General features: G+C 38.9%; 1 protein-coding gene across 1 annotated transcript in view; it reads right to left on the bottom strand.

The window, feature by feature from the left end:
• The window catches only part of eys (eyes shut homolog), a 425152-nt gene that overhangs the window by 328616 nt on the left and 75877 nt on the right, over nt 1–20659 (bottom strand). Inside the window, exons 8-11 of the mRNA XM_041789003.1 lie at nt 17705–17809; nt 8597–8736; nt 2013–2176; nt 1604–1857 (exon numbers count right to left, since the gene is read on the bottom strand). Of these exons, the coding sequence (XP_041644937.1) occupies nt 1604–1857; nt 2013–2176; nt 8597–8736; nt 17705–17809 (663 nt within the window). The remainder of the gene's footprint in view (nt 1–1603; nt 1858–2012; nt 2177–8596; nt 8737–17704; nt 17810–20659) is intronic.

Raw genomic sequence — 20659 nt, forward strand, 5'->3', positions numbered from 1 at the left:
TGAGTCTGTGTGGATAGGTCTCAATCAGCCTTGTGCATCTCGACAATTTTACTCCATTCTTCTTTGCAAAACTGCTCAAGCTCTGTCAGGTTGCACTAGGATTAGGCATGGACAGCCCTTTTCAAGTCCAGCCAAAAATCCTCTATCCAATTGGCTTTGACTCAGCCACTCCAGAACATTCACCTTGTTGTCATTAAACCATTTCTGTGAAGCTTTCGCTGTATGCTTTGGGTCATTTCTTGATTACTGAAAAAAATTGTCCTCCAGGAGTTTCTTATATTTGCCGCATTCATTTTACTCCCTACTATTACAAGCCATCCAGGGCCAAGAAGCATCTTCACAGCATGATTCTGCCACCACCGTGCTTCACGGTGGGGATGGTGTGTTTGTGATGATGTGCAGTGTTTGTTGACCACCAAACAAAACGTCTTGTCTGAAGGTCAAAAAGCACCATATTGGTCTAATCTGACCAAAAAATCTTACTCCCACTTGACCATGGAGTCTCCCACATGCTATTTAACAAACTCTTGTCCAGATTTAGTTTGAATTTTCTTCAACAGTGTCTTTCACTTTGCCACTATCGCATAAAGCTTTGACTGGTGAAGAACCCAGCTAATAGTTATTGTCTGCAGAGTCTCTCCCATCTCAGCTGCTGAAACTTGTAACTCCTTCAGAGTAGTCGTAGGTGTCTTGGTGGCTCTCTCACTAGTCTCCTTCTTGCATGGTCACTCAGTTTGTGAGGACAGCCAGATCTAGGCAGATTTACACATGTGCCATATTCATTCCATTTCTTGATGATGGATTGACTGAACTCTGGGGGATGTTCAGTGCCTTGTATTTTTTTCTGCATCCAGCCCTTGACATACTTTTCAATAACCTTTTCTCTGACTTGCTTAATGTGTTCTTTTGTCTTTACAGTATAATGGTAGCAAGGAACACTGATTAACCAGTGACTGGACCTTCCAGACACAGGTGTCTTTATATTACAATCACGAGACACATGCACTGCACTCAGGTGATCCCCATTTCACTAATTGTGAGACTACTGACACAATTTGGCTGGACTTCTGTTGATTTAGTTCAGTCACTTTAAAGAGAGCGAATATTTATGCAGTCAGATATTTTTTATTTAGTTGTCATTACTTTGTGGAAATCTGTTTTCGCTTTGACTTTCACAGGTTTTTTGGGGATTTTCCTTTGGTAAAAGAAAGCCAAATTATATTGGCCATGACCGATTTATAAAAGCAATAAAAGGATAATACTTTTTCTAGGCACTGTAATTGCTGATCTGGTTTTTGAGATCAGCTCAGATTTTTCTGTATTTAATAATTCCTCATGCCTTCTTTAATGTAGAATTACTCACAACTATCCTCATTTAAAATTCAGCCTACCTTATTTGCTCTTACCACTTACGCATAGAAATATTCAAATGTTTAATTCTCCAGAGGAAATTCTTGTAAATTTCTGTATGAGTGCTGGACATTATTGCTTTTTAAATCTTAACAGAAAGCACTAAAAACCTGCTCTCTAAGCCTGATAATCCTGTGCCTGGCTGCAGTAATGGCTGTAAATAGGCTCACATTCTCATCAGATGGTCTCATACCCTCAAACCCCGCGGGACAGTGGCACCGATAATCACTGATTAGGTCCACACAGGTGGCACCGCCCGCGCAGGGGAAGCTGTTGCACTCATTTGTTTCCAGTTCACAGAGCGATCCTTCATATCCGAGCATGCAGCGGCAGGTGAAGTTATACCGCTGGTCCACACAAACACCGTGCTCAGAACAGCGGTGACCAACACAGAAATCAACGTCCTCTTCGCAGTAGACGCCTGTGTATCCTCTGGGACAAAGGCAGCTATGGACACATTAGAGAGAAGGCTTTAATACTGTACAAAGTTCGAAGAATACTTTCAAGCCTGAAGGGAGAGAGCAGTAAATGTCACAGATTTTACAATCATTGACATTCTGCTGCATGAACAGCCTGAAGGCAACTGAGATTCAAACACTCACCTGTAACCGTCAATCTCGTCCACACACGTAGCTCCATTTTGACACCAATGTTGAGCACAATCATTGACATTTATACGGCAGTTCTGACCGCTCCATCCCCGTGCACAGATGCAGGTGTAGCTGCTGGCATTATTCAACACGCAGTGTCCTCCGTTGGCACAGGGCTGTTGATGGGAATGAAAGCTGTTAGAAACGTGCGTCATGCTTCCTGTGCAAACATGAAATCATCTCATTTGGTTCATCAAATCCTAAGCATTATTTTAGAATGCTACCCCTAGTCATTTCCTGCTCCTGGCAGCCTCAAATTGAGCTTCATTACAGCCACCTGACACACTCCTGAAAACAGATTCAGGCTTTTATTCTGGCTTTACTTGGTATTCCATGTAGCACTTAAATCATGTCTTACAAGACAAGATCAATGGTGGTTGAAGGCTAAACCTCCCAAGTGTTCTCCGTAACAGAGCAGATACGCCTGCTAGGTGCTACATGTGTATATATAGAAGAGGGTAAACAAAGGGCCAGAGAAAGAGTGGGCTTCTGGGAAGGTGTATAATGCAGCCATCATGGCTTTTCTGTAAGCAAGCCAACAAAAGCCTTTCTCCTCAGTGAGTGATCATCTCCATCTGTCATCTGAAGAAGCCTCCCTCTTCTCGCTGCTGATTCAAAAATACAGACATTGCATATCTTCAGATGCACTCATCCGTTTGGATGGCAGGAGGTCTTTTCATTCCTGTAAATGTGCTCCTCTTGTGCATGCCAGGGGCAAGAAAACCTCGCTAAAAAGATCAATTCCAGCTTTTTCATTTCTTTTCTGTTACTGGGCAAGAAAAGTGGACAAGTTTTTTTTTTCCTTTAGCCATGAGTGTCTCAGAATCTAGAGGCTGTATCACTCAGTGTTCGGGTTATTTTAATGACATTTATCTGTAACACAGTAAGGTGAAACATTATTGCTGCTAATTTTCAGTAGATTAGATCCTAATTTCTCATTTTATTTGAAAAATAACACATTAGCCAGGGAAAAAACAATAACAGTAAATTGTGCGGACCACTTTCTTTTCTATGTGACTCATAACAAACTCTGGCACCTGCACTCACCACTGTTCACTTTATACATTTGCTGGTTGGCTGTTACTTTTTCTTTGCAGACAGTTTCTTATTTGTATCAGTGCATGCTGGGTAAACTTCTCTCAGATTTATGTAATCTATCTATGGAAACACCCGGTAGTTTTCAGCTGTTTCTCAAGCTGGATTTATTTCCAGGTTCCAAAATTTGCCCTGAGCTGGGTAAATAAAGTCTCATTTTGCTCCCTGGACCTAGAAGAATTCACAGAGTACCCTACAATTGAAAAATCTATTCCCACTGGATTATTGAAAGCCATATTAACAGCCCATTTAGCTGTAAAATGTGAAAACCTTACTTAAATGATTTTATTCATGTCTTTGTCTCTTGTGTTTGTATATCCTGTTTCTTGCTTTCTTACCTTCTTACAACAGGTGTGCTGTCTTGGTAAGGAGTGTTAATTCTGTTGACTAGAACTGTGACTAAAGTTTCCAGTCAAACAACCATTTCCCATGGACAGAAAAACAAATCAAACGACCTTTTTCATGTCCTTACTCAACACTTGTCTGACATTATTCAAATGATGTTTGCATATAAAAATACAGAGAAGTTTAAACCAAGTCATTAACTCAGATTTTGTTTGCTGTTTTCATGGACAGGATCTCGAGACGCAGCGGGGGGGGGGGGTCTCCAGTTCGAGGACCTCAAAACTCCGTCTCTGCTTTTTGCAGATGATGTGGTTTTGTTGTCCTCCTCAGCTGGGGACCTCAAACAGGCACTGGGATGGTTTGCAGCTGAGTGCATAGCGGTTGGGATTGAGTGAGTCTCTGCCTCATGTGAAGGAGTTCAAGTATCTTGGGATCTTGTTCACGAGTGAGGGTAAAAAGGAGCACAAGATTGATAGACGGATCGGTGGGGCATCAGCAGTTTTGCGGGTGTTGTGCCGGACAGTTGTGGTGAAGCGGGAGCTAAGTTGGAAGGCAAAGCTTTCAATTTACCAGTCAGTCATCCTCCCAACCCTCATCTACAGTCATGAATGCTGGGAAATGACCAAACGAGATGAGATTGCAGATATAAGCAGCTGAAAGAGTTTTCTCTGGAGGGTGTCTGGGTTCAGCCTTAGAGATAGGGTGAGGAGTTCAGACATCCAGAGGAAGCTAAGAGTAGAGCCGCTGCTCCTTTGCATCGAAAGGAGCCAGTTAAGTTGGTTTCAGGCATCTGATCAGGATGCTTCCTGGACACCTTCCTTTGAGGTTTCCCGGGCACGTCCGGCTGGAGACCTCAGGAAAGTCCCAGACTGAGCTGGAGGGATTATGTATCCTGTCTGGTCTGGGAATGTCTTGGGATCCCCCAGGAGGAGTTGGAATGTGTCGCTGGGGAGAAAGATGTCTGGGTTGACTTGCTCAACCTGCTACCTAGGTGATCGGTTAAGCTTTTAGTGAAGACTGCTGCACAGACACAAGCTGATGCGGAATCGTGACACCGAAATGTCTGTTGAATTTATACCTGGTACCGGCTTCCTCCTCACCACAAGCCAATAACTTCCCAAAAGATATGGGGGAGAATTTACAAAATTTTACCGTTTTGAAGGAAATTACCCAAACTATAGTTTGGTTTTAGTATCTAAAAACATCTGGACCCTGACTTTAGAATACATACAATACATAATGCTGACACCAACCATCAGCTAAGGTTTGATTTTCAACAACAGGAATTGACAAAATCAGAGATAAATAGGCTAAGGGACACTTTTTGTTGTATGAAAAAGCATAGAAGAGAAATCTTTCCTATGTCCCTATTACAATAAGGATTTGTGCTGACGTGGGCTTATGTAAAGTTTAACTTATATTTAACTTGTATTTATAATTAGTGCATATGTTACAGTAAATCTCAGGCCAAGTTACAGAAAACTTAAATGACTGGTAGTTTAACTTGTTACTTTCATCAGTGGGCAATTTAAAAAGATAGAAATATACTTAGAAGACTCAAACATGCAGCATATTGTGAGTACACACTGGTGATGTTTTTATGTATTTGGAAGAATGCAACAGGTCAGAATCTTCTCCTGTACGTCAACCGAGTATTGATTCAAATGTTTAACAGCAGCATTTTTCAACTGAACAATAAAAGTCGGAAGAAAACAGCAAATTCCCTCATTAGTCAGAGTTAAATAAAGATTTTTTTTCCTGGGTAAAGCAACACACTCTGCAGCCTCAGCACCAGATGATCGCTGCGTTTATGGATTATTGTATTTGCTATCAATCTTTATGCAGGACTTATTTTTATCCCTGTGTACAACGAAGGATTATCCCACATTTTATAAATAACACACTGAATTAAAATTTTATACCTTCTTAATTCAGTCATCTATTTTAGAATTCAGTTTGTGATGGGAGTTTGCAGATCTCCTGAATGTGTCTACTGTATAAATAACTCATACTATAAGACTTGGAGGTGCATTCATAAACAACATAATCAGCCCGATTAGAGAGAGGGAATCCTGTGAGCTCTTTATAAATTACGGCAGGAAAGATGTACAACCGGGCACTAGTTATCAAAAATGTACTAATCAAGTATCTTACCTCCCTATTACCTTTTAACTATGATCACTTGCCAAATAAAATTGAGGCCATTACTTTAAGTTTTCATGCATTTCTATGTGTGTTCCTTTCATCTCTTATCCTGCAAAAACCAGGACTTTGAATCTAAGGTTAATAAATCATGTCAATCCCTTGAGGTAAAGATTACATTGGGGCCATGATCACTAATCAAATTTATTAAAAGTATTTTACAAATGACTTCACAACTACTTCCTCTCTCCTTCCATCGATGGAGAAAGGTTACTGAAAGTGTACCTGATGAAAAGATAGAAGAAACACTTCTAAAAATTAGAGCCATTTTTCTCCAGTTAGTCATGTTATTTTACTCTTACTTTGCATTTTAATTATAATTTTCATTTTGATGCATTTATGGATTTAGAATTACAATAAAAACAATTTTTTAACTCTTATCTTTAAGTGCTAATATCAGCCAGTGTTTATTTCTCTCTGTCCTTAATGATACTGATATAATCATTATCATCTTTCTCTATTCACCCACACACACTCATTAAAGTTGATGTCAGACGGAGCTAATGTGGGATATTGTAGTAGCCTACTGTTCACCTACGGATAAAACCTTCCATACTTTATATCTCTCTCTATCAGCTGCTGTCTGTCTACAACAGCATCCATGATAACTAGGTCACACACTGCATCAACAACACAGGAGCAATCATGATAGTCATTCCAAATATCCAGGAGATAGTAGATTCAGATGTTTCCAGCCTTTCTCCCTCCTTCACTCTCTATAAGCGACAGATGTCAGTCAGCACCATGAACAGCGCCATGTTAACATACATGCTATTTTCAGCACAAACATAAACAACCTCATCTTTTAAAACACAAATGTGACCGAAGCCAGATACAGTTCCTGCAAGGCAGCATTCTGGTGGTTGAGAAAAATGGATATAAAGTTGTTTTCTTCAATATGATCATTTTTAGTTTTTTTCTCATTTTATGCAAGTCCGACATTTAAACTACTCATTCAGTGAAAAAAGTAACACAAATGTGACATTTAAAAGCATTAATTTTGTGTTTTAAAATGCCCTGTTTTCAAAGTTCCTGCGGGGAGATTGAGGGGAGGGGAAAGCGAAACTGCGGATTGATAATTGGCCACTCAGCCTGCCATTGTTCCCAGTTTCGCCCATTGAGATGAACAATAACAAACACCGCATGGCTCAAACGCCACCCCTCCCGGTCAGGTAAATACAGCTGTTTCTAGTTATCACCTTTTATTAACAAGCCTCAAGATGCATCCTGCAGCAAAGAAAAGCAGAAAAGATGATGAAGAAGAGGCAAGAATTATCAACAGATTTGGGACAACTTTAGGATCACTCTACAGTGAAAGTTTGATGAAGGCGGATTTCCTATGGGAATATTTTAATGAGCATCACCAGTCCGATTCAGAAGCTTGGTTTGGGTGGACTTTATGTAAATGTGGCCCTATTGTTCACGCCCATTACCTGGCCTGCCTGAAGGTAGGAAAAGTCCTGGAACTTTGAATCTGGTTTTCTCAGAACAAACAGGAACTAGAAGTTAACATTCAAATGAGCATATCTTTGTAAAATATGCTCAGATTAAGGTGTATGATACACCATTTGAAAGCTTGGAATCTATGCTTTCATAATGCTTAAAAAACTTAAAAATGACCTTGGACGACTTGCAGGAGTTTTTACCAGCTTTGGTCACAAATGTCCACTTGTACACAGTTCATTACATTCGTTACATGCCAAAATATTCAAATCATCATCAAATGTATCAATATTCACAGCAGCAGAGTGGAGAATAACAATAGAATGTGAGCTTACCTGTGTATTCGGCTGAAACAACCCACTATAAACCCTTGGCCTCCTTTCTCTCTTTCTTCACCAGACTGATGCTGTTAAGTGTGAACGTGTTTTAGTTTTTCATGCTATTGTTGCGTTATCACCGTTCACATTCTCTGCTGACACTACTGTAGTCCTCTTAGGGTCTGACGGATGCAACGCTTTAATATTAAACTTATCAAAGTTGATCGTCTTTTTCACATTCCGATCTTCCCTGTTGCTGTGCTTAACCAGGTTGCAGATATTAAAAACTTAACTGGCGTGATGTGTACAAAGGATGCTGCAAATCTGGGCGCCCGTATTGTTTTCCAGTGATATTTTTTGAACTGCATTCAATCATCAAAGCGGGGCTGGAGTGGGACTCATAATCAGCCCTGGTGTTTCACGGCTCAAACCAGCCCACGTTAGTTCACAACCTTCTACCAGAGCTAAATCAATTTAGCCTTAATAGTAGGCTATGCAAGTCAGAAATGGTGCACTATTCTCAACAACGCTGTTATTCACAGTGTATTTGATCAGAAATAAAATCCCCAATTTAACCCAAAATATGAAAGCATAAGTTCATAAATGTCATTTATTTGAACAGTATCAGAGCAGCAGTGTCAGCCTTTCTCAGTGCAAATGAGCAAATAATGCCTCCACACAGCATTCTATCAGGCCTTGGTGTTGCTCTTGACACAAAATGAAGTTTTAAATTGTAAGAATTATTTTCTATGAAAATACCAAGTCTATTAAAACCCATTCCCCCTTAAAATATATAAGAAAGCTGTGATGCTATTTCTTTAGAACTATCTGAAAATTAAGAGTTATCATGAGATTTTTTTAAATGTAAAAAGTTGCAAGTCAACCTGCAGCCAATTAAAAATTGTATTCACCAAAGCCAAACTGTTAACTGACTTGAAGTCAGAACTCGTGAGCAGAAGACTACATAAATGATACTCATTTATTTGCTTTTTATGGGTTTCTGATGTTATGAGAACGTAGCTTCTCTGATAGAAAAAAAAAACAAGAAAAAATATGACTAGAGAAAGCTTAGATGTGGGTAAAGGACAGCACAGGAAGAGCACAAACAAACTATTAAAAAGGTCTGATACCCACTTGAAGGTTTTGAGGGCAGGGTGCACGGCAGGTGAATTCAAGGCCAGCAGGCAGATCCAAACACTGAGTATTCTGAGGACATGTGTTGTTGGGAAGAGCACAGGCATCTATGTCGACTTCACAGTTCTTTCCCTTGAAACCTGAAACACAAAATAACACAGGAGATGTCATGATCATTTTTTGATAGAGTTGATGTATAACAGTGCAGTAACTTAAGCCTTGATGACATGTCAAACCTTCACATTATTATTTCACATAAAATAACATGTTTCATATCTTTTCACTGCTTTTCAATACAAACTCTTCACTTGCCTCTTTGCTTTAAACTCTTATATATTTCATACCTGGTGTGAAGATGCAAAAGACAAAAACTATTATCCAACAGTTTTTCTGTTTTTATTTTAAAGAAATGTTATTGGCTTTATTCCATCTGATTAGCTCACACTAGTGATATACCGTATATGGTTTAATAAAAAACTGAAACAGACAATAAATTCAGAAAAACATACTTTAAAAAATAAAACTGCCACAGTTTCAGATAACAGTATGTAGTATACTCATTAATATATATAATGCATACACAAACAGCACCACATGTATGTTTATAGACAACAAACCATTCTGTTTGTATTTTTTCCTGTAAACTGGCTCAGCAGTAACACATTACCACAAGGTTAACAAAAAACAAATAGGCAACTAAGTGCTAGTTAAACAGGGAATGAATGACTAACTGCTCCTATAGTAAAACTACCCACAATCAGCAAAGTAACTACTAGGTGGTGAATGTGCAGGTCACAACTTGTCCACGAGAGCATTTTGGAGTTGTTGGATTGTGTATTTAATGAGTTTGATGAGGGGAAAGCAAAAAATACTGTCTGTCTCCATTGAGATGGCACAGCAGCTCCGAACTCGGCAGCACCAATCTAAAAATAGCTTGTATGGACAACTACAGGTAACGAACCTATTACTAAGACTATAGGGATTATGGCAATGGGCAAATTTGCCAAAATGTTAAAGTATCCCTTTAAGAAGGGAGTAATCCAAGAAATGGATGGGAAAGCAACTGTTAGTTAACCGGGGAATCAACTGGGGAATGAAAAGGGAAGTTACTGCTAGATAACCAGGGAGTCAACCAGGGAACACGTAAGTAAGTAACTGCTAGATAACCAGAGCACAAATAGATAAGTACAGTCATGGACGATGGTATTGGCACCCCTGGAATTTTACACCATTTATCCCAGAAACTGTAGCCATTACAAATGTTTTTGGTGTACATGGTTATTTCATTTATGTGCACTGGAACAACACAAAAAACCCAGGAGAAAACAAAGCCAAAATCTGCATAATTTACACAAAATTCAACTGCTAGTTAACCAGGGTGTCAACCTGGGACCACATAGGTAAGTAACTGCTAGAAAACCAGGGCACAATAAGGTAGGTAACTGATAGTAAGGTAGGAATTTAACAAGAAAATGGATATGTAAATAACTGTTAGTTAACCTGAGATTTAATCAGGGAATGAATGGGTGTAGACACTGCTAGTAACCTGGGAGTTAACCACTGAACAATTAGGTAAGTAACTGCTCGTAAAGCAGGGCATAAAAAAAGTACTTATTTTGTGTCTTTAACCTAATCATTACCATTATTAGTTACCATTTCTTGTCCTGGCAGATATATATTTGTTACCTTGCACCTCTCCAATTTTCGTGCACCTTATTAACACACAAACTTCTTTTGCCAAAACATGCAGAGTTGAGTTAGTACAAACATCAAATTCAGTTTCAGGTTGGATGCTGTAAAAGAAAGCAGCCACAGCCCTGCAACTTCTATTTCCAACCATGTCCCAAGACTTTCCTTGCTACGGTGGTTCGACACTCACCAGACAATTTTCTTACATGGAAAAAGTCACTTCACCATGAGAAGATGCAGCAGATGAGCCATATGAGTGGAAGAGGCTTAGGTTTACTGAGATAACAGATGAGATTTAGTAGCAAGGCTGAAAAGCCAGGGTTCGCCCTGAGGAATTTTGTTACCATGGATCTGTGGCCACATCTAGTTCCAGTTTACTCAGGGAGTTAGGGATTCATGATCAGGGATTACTGCGGGCTGCAAAGGCAGCTTCAGAGGCAGCTGAAAAGAGCAACTGACAGCTCTGGCTGAAAAGAGAAGGCAGCAGCTTGTGTGCAAACTATCTCATGTCTAAGACAGAAGATACAGAAAATCTCAGAGTCAAGTCAGGGCACAAATAACACTCTCAGTATCACCATGTCACACGTTTTTTAGGGTTTTTGAGGGTTTGGTCCACATTGATGTGCTGTTAATATTAATAGAAAGTGGACAAATATAGGGATCACACTCGAATTTACAGTCGTTATGAAACGAATGACCCAGTTATAGTTAACACAGTAGAAAGCTGCAGTGTAGCCTAAAGACCCATTAATACTCCCTCTATGTATAAAAATAGAGCTGTACATTTTAGGCGATACTACCCTGACTACCTACATACAGTACCTGTGTGTCTGTTACACAAAAAATTACATTGTTTTGCAATTTCTCCCCAAAAAGTGCAATTTTCTGAAAGTATTCTTTGTTGTGCTTTGCTGCTCTGGCTTGAACTGTTCAATTCAAAACTATTCTTTTGATTACCAGTGGCATTTCAACGTTTGGTCCCTATTCTTAAGCTACAAGAGGATGTGCAGAAATATAAATAAAATGCATATAGGACACTGACAGAAGGGTTTGATCGTATTGGAAGTATACAGCCTTGTAGCGGATCTGAGCACAGATCAAGTAATCCCAAAGGACCAGACTAACACAAATATTAAGACTAATCTGCAAAGTCCTGTCAAGAAAATAGGGCAATGAAGCTGCAACTAAATAATAAACAGCATATCAGACTCTCAATAAAGCATTTATGATGTACCCAAGCAATCAATCATGACATACAATGCAGTTATTGTTCACCCAGATCAACATATATGTCAAAGAAGCCTAGCCTTGAATGAAGTGTGCACTTAGTGGCACCATGTTTATTTCTGTAGAAGTGCATTGTAAGCCACATCCACATACCCTGCATTAATATTCATTTTAATCCATAGTTCGATTCAGAGTAAGTGAAAAGGGGGGTTATATGTTTGAACTATGCAGCAGGTCTGCAGCAAACCCTAACAGATGGAAATTTATCTTTGTATATTTTCATGCAGTGACAGAAGCTAACATACTGTAGTTCATCAAAACATAATTTACTTTGTGCTAATAAAGCAAGCAAATGCTCTCAGGATCATTATGTTTAGCCCCGGTTTGGATAGAAATCTGGTTTCACAATTCAGATAAGGCCTGAATCAATGGCAAGTTCTCAATTGAGAATTAGGCATCCTTTAGCAAAATTAAGGTGGTTACACACAAAGAAAGGATAACCATTACTTTGTCCTAGAGATGCAAAGGTAGATGTATATGTACTAAACACTTTCAGTACAGGACTTTTAGTATGGTACAGACAAGTACCGATCCAAATGTGTGCAGACAAAATCTACTTTAAATTAAATCTAAATCTAATATAGTTCTCTTGCAGACTGAATAATAATGTCCTCCAGGATTTTCCTATATTTTGCTGCATTCATTTTACCCTCTGCCTTCACAAGCCTTCCAGGGCCAGCTGCAGAGAAGCATCCCCACAGAATGATGCTGCCACCACTGTGCTTCACAGTGGGGATGGTGTGTTTTGCGTTGTTTGGCGCCTGCCAAACATAACGTCTTGTCTGATGGCTAAACAGCACCATTTCATTCTGAGACCAAAGAACTTTCTTCCCTTTTACCATGGAGTCTCCCACATGCCTTTAGGCAAACACTCAACAGTTGTTTCTATGCAGAGTCTCTCCCATCTCAGCTGCTGAAGCTTGTAACTCCTTCAGAGTAGTCATAGGTGTCTTGGTGGCCTCTCTCACTAGTCTCCTTCTTGCACGCTCACTCAGTCTGTGAGGACAGCCTGATCTAGGCAGATTTACACATGTGCCATATTCCTTTCATTTATTGATGATTGAACTGAATTCGGGGGGATTCTCAGTGCTTTGAATAATTTTTGTGTCCTTCCCCTGACACATAGGTTTCAATAACCTTTTCTCTAACTTGCTTGGAGTGTTCTTTCGTATTCATGGTGTAATAGTAGCCAGGAATACTACTTGTGAGACTACTAGCACCAGTTGGATGGACCTCTGTTGAATTCGGTCAGTCACTTGAAAGGGGTTGATTTTTCTGCACTCTTATTTTTTTGTTTAATTGACATTACTTTGTAGTACTTAAAATATACATATTATATATATAAAATATATATATATTTTTTGTAAAAAAACGCCATAGTATATTGACCGTGACTGATTTGCAAAATCAAGAAAACGGTAAAACATTCAAGGGGTTGAATACTTTTTAAGGCATTGCATACCAAAACACTGCACTGTATTTAACAGGTAGCAATAATTAAATGATAAATTAATAATCAAATGGGTTTAAAGTAAGGGGTCAAGACCAGTGGATGCTTAGTAATCCAGCTATTTCTTTACTGTGTAATTCAAAAGGAAACATATCTACAATTAAAGCACGTGTAAAATGCTGCCATAACTGCCATTAGTAAAGGGCTAAGAAATGGTTTAATAGTCTTAATCTATTTTTAGATGCACATCACACCTCACAGCTGTGAAATACATTACACCATGATTACATATGGTGCACTCGGTATAATTTCAATGTAATTCCCCTTGAGTATAAGCTTTTTTAACTGTTTGCTTCCTTTCACCTTGCCACTCTGTATGCACTAACTCATATGTCAAAATTACAGTAATTCGAGGAAAATTACATAGCTAATTGCAGGCTTGGTTGTAATATGATGCAGCTTTTCCATTCCTAAATATACAGGCAGAGTCTTGATCATTGCTCGGAGCAGGTGTAACAGGGAAGGCACACAATCACTGTTGAGCCTTCGAGGCCATCGTGGGTCTAATTCATCTTGACATCTATGTTTGGGAGGCTCCCATTTGATAAACCCAATGACATCGCCATCAGCCCACCCCCTCATCCTTTAACTTCACAGAAGATATCCCCGCACATGCTCACACTAAAAGCACAAGGCACGGTCGCATCACATCTGATGTAATGAAGAAAAAGCTTCAAAGAATGAAAACTCTTCCTCTTTGGTACTACGCATGATCATCTTTTCAGGGAATAGCAAACAATGAAATCTGATTATAGCTAATGGTGATCCTCTGATTAAGTCACTCTATATGTACTCTATATGCAAATGCACACCTGTATGTTTTAATGCAAATGCCCCATCCTGTCCCCTTCCTCCTTCCTCCTCTTTGTTTGATTTGTCTTGTTTAGTAGTTCGTGTTCATCTGTGTAGGAACCCTGGCATTGCAGTTGAGCAGGGTCGGCTTAAATACGTACACACTCCCTTTCAGTCAGTTCACCAGATTGCCGGCATTCTTCAGTAAAGATCACAACACCATGGTAAAACCTATCACAGACTTGATGATTTTTATTCAGCAGTTGTCAATTCAGCCATAGTTTTGTCATGAAAGGCTATGACTAACCACTTTGATGATCAGATGAGCATTTAACTACTGCACACTGCTGCAGCCTACGTCCATCACGCATGTATGTGCATGATAATGTGGCTCAGTACTGACAGTCTGCCTGTTTTCATCATGAGGAGTAGTTCTCAGCTGACACTAACTGTGATGATGAATTTTGGATGGCATATTTTTGTCTAACTCAAAAATGACTGTCTATGTTTATATGTTATGAAGATTAAGTTGATTATGAAACCTGTGCAAACCTACAATCATTAACAGCAAACAAAAGCTATCTCCAATGTGTAGAGAGCTAGCTGCTTGTCAGCTGCACAGCAGCATCTCTGCAGCTGACAAGCAGCTGACAGGCATGTATGAGCACCTTGACGGCACGAGCTGCGGCAGTTCAACGAGGCAGTCGTCACGTTCTGCTCAGGAGGGTGTGTGACAGACCTTAGTCTAAGTAAGGAAATTTGCATTAGGTAGATTATATCTTTCTTGTAACAATGCTTCTTGGTAACAAATCTTAAACTGCTGGAAAGCCTATTTACTTTATATGATGCCACATTTGTAAGGACCATGCCTTTGTGGGATGAGCAGCAGAGCTGAGTATATGGGATGCGCCCATGAAATCTTCTCTCCCAATGCCAAAGAGCTTATTTTTTTTCTTGCTGTTGACTCTTGTTTTGAGCTTGAGACATCAAGTGGTGAAGTTCTGAGACAATCTATCAACGGCCGGCTGAAATGATCTCCACTCATGGAAAAAATAGTGTTACTGATCATGAAGAACACACTGCTGACACCAAATTGCCGTGCTGTTATCCCACATTTCAAAACAATCACCATGACAGTCATATTTTACAGAGGACTTTACACTTAGTAGGAGGTAGGTGTTGATGTTATAACTTAAGCCTACACTGAAACTATCTCAGCTGGTGCAACATCTTCAATCTCAGCAGAGAGTAAACTCCTTTGTAAGTAAGAACTTCCATTCAAACTAGACTGCGCTTGAACTTTGCACAGCAGGTGAAACCCAATCATTCATTCATTAAACCTTTATTTAATCTTAGAAAAATCATTGAGGGCAGTCCATCATTTTCAATGATGTTCAGAGAACAACCAATAAAATGCATCGAACAAAATGATTCAAAAAGTATCAGCAGCAAAATTAAAAACAGAAACATTCAAAAGCAGAATAGTTCATTATCATAGTTTTAAACTGACCAACAGGAACAAGTGCTTGCAGTTTAAATGTGTGTTGTAAAGTGGTCCATGGAGACGCAGAAGAGAAGTTAAAAGCAGTCCTTCCAAATAAAATGTTTGCTGTGGAACTTCAAGCATCAGGAAGTTACTAGATCTTGTTTACTGATTAAGACTGATTTAACAGAGATGTTATATATGATGCAATTTTGCCAATCAAGGCTTTATAAATGAATAAGAACCAGTACCTGTCACGTTTACAGTCAGAGGTGCCCAGCCCACCTTTTCATATAAAGTGTATGGTTCTTATACATGCTACTGAGGTTCCTAATTGTTAAATGAATTGTTAAATTGCCAAAAAGTCTTGTATCTTCAGACTTAAATCATCCAATCCACCAAACAATGCCAAACAACAGTGAATAGCAGAATAAGCTGCTGTGGCCAATTTTTCATGGGCGCACCCCACATACTAAGCTCTGCTGTTCATCCCACAAATGCATGTTCCTTACAAATGTGACACCATTTAAAAGGGAAATAAACAAGCTTTCCAACAGTGTAAGATTTGTTGTCAAGAAGTATTCTTACAACAAAGAAATAATCTACCAAACACAAATTTCCTTACTTTATGTGCTATATACAAACCTGCTTGTATTTGCAAAGAAAATACAGACTTATCACAACCAAAGTGAGTTGATGTGATAAAAAATGCATTAGTTACAGACCTGAAATTCATACAACTAATGCTGATAGTCCCTAATTAATGAATTGCTTAAAATGATTAGCATTATCATCAATGACAACAATATTTTGTTGCACATTGTTTTGAGGTTTGACTCAGTGGCTGTAAGGTAAATTTTTCATTTTCAGCATTTTGAACTAAACAAATCAGTGTTTTGCTGTGAATTACAATTAATTAGATTCTGGGTTAAAACCTGCAGGCTTTCTTATGGAGTAAGTTTAAAAGTTCTACATGATTCTGCTAAGGTTTTCTCCCATCTCCTCCTAAAGTTCAAAGGCATGCCAGTTATGTAGAACTGGAATCTTTCAATTCCCTGAGGGCATGACTTTGTTTTCTCTGTCTGGATGTCAAAACTCAGAATGACTGGCAACCTGTCTCGGGTGTACCACACGTCTCAAACGCTCACTCAAAGAGTCTCCAGCACCCAACAACCCAGAAGTGGATAAGTGGTAAAGGAAATGGATGGATGGATGGATAAAAACTTCAACCTATCAGTCACAATCTTTTAGAATATTTCACGGGAGATACTTCGAGGACTGACAAAATCCGTCATGTGATGAAAATACAACTGTAGGTCACCTTCAGCAGTGACTCCTATGCTTCAGCAGCTGATGAGGTGAAAGGACTGGATGTGTCATTAACACTGTTATTGTCCTTTAATGTTAAATTAATCAAACATGGTTTCATAACTATCTGTATTGCATTTCCCTTATTAGCTAAGTGCAAGGGATAAAAATAAAAGCAGTGAATTCTTGTGAGAAAATCACCACCTTGCCACAAAGATGTCCTGCTCGCAGTGTTGTTTGCATGTTTATGTAATAAAATGTTCCAGTAAATCAGGCAGACATAACAACAGTGCCAGCTTCATGAAGCTCCTGTTAGTGGTATCAGTTTATGTTCAATGAGCGTAAATTCAGACTCAGCCCGTCAGGCACAATAAGCAATTATAGGGAAATTATATTAATGAGACTTTCATAATATAATGTTATGAAAGTCTCATTAATATACTTGAACACTTTGGTGCATTACTGAGCTCTGGCAGAGAGAAGGGTGATTTTTTTTTCTCAGCTATCAATCACGGGCCGAGTCTGTAAACTGATACTGTGAGTAATATGTCGAAAGCGCTGGCTGTGCCTTGTTGCCTCCATTCAGCATAATTAAGCATGTTTCTATCAAGAGCCTGCTGAGAGGAAGACTTTTTTAATGGCCTTTTGATATCTTTTATTTCCACGATGAAAGCCATTACAGTGCTTAAGAAGAATATTAGAAATTAATAGATATAAATGTGGAATTATTTAACAGAAAGCTGCTCAAAAACAGGAAAATATCTCTTCTAAACAGAGTCAGAGCTAAGATACAAGTGCTGAATTAAATCTTGCAGACTTTTCTAGCTTTCTCCCACAGACAGCTTCCTGCTGGCAAAGGTTAACAGTCTTTGGTTTTCCATGCACACTGAGATGGCCAGAAGGGCCCTGGCTGAGATCTTAGGCCACGTTTACAGCACACATGTTTAAAAAGTCTGCAGCACAGCTTGCCTCTACAGCTAGAACTGATACTACTTAAATGTTATTAGAGAGTGCTAGTCTTGGCTGCAGCCCAACATACCTGTGGGACATTGGCATTCGTAGTGTCCATGCAGGTCAGAGCATGTTCCGTTGTGCTGGCACGGGCTGGAGTCACACTCGTTGATGTCAATCTCACAGTTTGTTCCTGAGCAAAAAGGTACAAAAATAAAAATATGGCATGAGATGGTGTCCCATTTTTACCTGCAGCTCCAGGAGAGTGCTAAAAACATATGCAGGGGTGGTATTAGTAATTTGGAGGCCCCAAGCAGAGACCATTATGAGGCATTTTCTCTTTTAGCTTATGGCAATCAGAGCATGAAGAGGATATTTTGAAGAATTTCTTTTCTAGGAAGTCAAAACTGCAGGATAAGACCCGACCTGAAATGTAAATACATACAGTGTCGTGAAAAAGTATTTGCCCCCTTTCTGATTCCTGATTTTTTGGGCATATTTGTCACATTTAAATGTTTCAGACCATCAAACCAATTTTAGTATCTCACAAAGACAACCTAAGTAAATAGACAATTCAGTTTCTATAGAAATATTTTATTGATTAAGGGGGAAAAAAACAAACCTATCTGACCCTGTGTGAAAAAGTAATTGGTCCCACCTTGTTAAATCATGAGTTAACTGTGGTTAACCACAGTTTTTGGAAAGCTGAGCTCAATTTCACTGGCCACACCCAGGCCTGATGACCGCCAGATTTGTTGAATGAAGAAATCACTTAAATAGAAGCTGTCAGACAAAGTGAAGTAGGCTACAAGATCTCAGAAAGAAACGCATCATGCAGTGATCCAAAAAAAGTCTGCAAAGCTATGAAAAAAAACCCTGGAAAAACCCTGATTTGAACATCACTGTTTTCACAGTTTTTTATCACTGGATCCGGGTGACTTGGAGAGGACAAGTTAATTAACATTTAAGGACTCTTCACAAGCTAGCAGCAGCTAACAGTGCCTTCAGACATCACATCAAACACTGATTCTGAACTTGAAACTTATAATTTAGTGTTTTCATGACTGGGTCTATTTATTTTGGAGGAGGAATCCTCAGCAGATAATTAGGCTCTCAGCTGAAACCTGCGCACTGAAGGGTCAATTTGAGAAAAGCTTTGTAAGGTTTCAAGTCTGCACACTGCTGCCCCTGCATTCATCTCAGTCTAATAATCAAGTTAAACAACTAAATCACTGAGTTTTGATTTCAAAAAGAGTGTTGACTTGATCTTGACTTACAACTCAGTTCATCAACTCCAAGGGGGGAGCCTTAGAAATAGCTCTACTTTATCTTTAATTGAAAATTTAAAAGCATCTCAATTATTCTTTTTGGCAAAGAGTTGTCTGCAGGTGCCTGGGACTTACTAAAATCCAGTGCAATTCAGGAATAGCGCCCCTCAAAGTACAAAAAAGAGACGTTACTGAAAATATCCCTGGATAGACAGGTTCAATTTCTGGCTAAGAAAACAGACATTTAATGAAGAGCCTGGTCCTCGCTGAGAGAAAAGATGAGGTGGAAGCTGCAGGTTAGTGGATGCAGAAAATTGTTTGGCGCTCAGCAGCTGCTGGTTTCACCGCTGTGGTTGGGGGTGTGTGTCTTCCAGTGCAGGTTATTAATTTAAATGTCCTATCATCAATAACAGAGGAGCAGTGACATGTAGTGAGAGTCGCTTCTTGATGGTGGCACCTTCATGCTACAGCACAAACACGATGATTGATACCATCAGCACGGTGGCTGCTACAGGTCATTATATACAAAGTATGCAATGCTGTGGAGCTGCAAATTATACAGATTTGTTCCAGTAATTCAGAGAAACGCCTACGCACACTCATGGCCGGGAATAAAAACCATTCTGCATAATAGGGGCCTTTAGATGAAACTGTATTATTATGATACGTTTTTATGTAGAATTAATGGTGTCAAAAGTAAAAGTCTACAAATGCTTTTTACAGATAAACTGATTATTTTGTCCAGAAAAGGTTCAAAACCAAAGAGTTCATGTGTTTCAGATAATGGTTGAACTATTTGGTGGCTCTTTGCTGGTTTCTAAACTTCCTTTTAACAGCAACTCCACTTTCCATGCCTTGAATAATTACATATATATATATATATATATATATATATATATATATATATATATATATATATATATATATATATATATATCAGCATTATTGTGCTAAAACCTTAACTGCAATGAATTTATGACATAAACTTAATGAATTTAATTTTTTAACTGAAAAAATTGCCACTGGATACTACTCAGTGTAGGGTAATCTTGCGCTCACAGACATGGAAATAAAGACATTGTTGTGACTTAAAATTTCCAGACAGCTCATTGGAAAGGTTAGACAAATCTATACCTTATAATATCAATTGTTTCATGTCTTTACCATTCCCTTTTGCCATTTTTATATACTTTTCAAAGGGATATTTCTGTATTTTTGAAGTTGGATTGTGTAAGATACATGGCAATGGTAGTCATATCATCCTCCAGAGATTTCAGTAAGCATTGCCTCTTTAAGCATGACGCACTTGGGGAAGCGAGGTCATAAAGCACAGATTGATACAGTTCCTCTGTGCAAGTTTTGGGTAAAAAATAGCCAAAAAAAAAAAGGAAGAAAAACAATGTTGGCTCAGTTGTACACTATATAAAAAGTTTTTAAGCATTCATTTTTTTCACCTGCATGAATGTCTTTAAATTGTTTTGCTGTCTGGAGTGTCTCTGCTCCACTTGCATTTTCCTACCAAGGGAAAAAAATCACACTGACTGACACGTTTACTTTATTGTTTGTCGCCTACTTCACCCAAGTATACAAATTTTGCTTGAGCCTCTTACATAAAGAAGTTACACCTGTTTCCTTTTCTTATCAAGTGTTTTACTGGCATACCCAGCTGACTTTCAATACTTTCAATGCACCATTTACACCACTGCAAAGTATTGATTTAGCAACAGTATCAGGAAAAACCCAAACAATGCCCAACCTGCTCTTCAGTTATTGGG

This window comes from Cheilinus undulatus, linkage group 6 (assembly GCF_018320785.1).
Source record: "Cheilinus undulatus linkage group 6, ASM1832078v1, whole genome shotgun sequence".
Taxonomy (NCBI): Eukaryota; Metazoa; Chordata; class Actinopteri; order Labriformes; family Labridae; genus Cheilinus; species Cheilinus undulatus.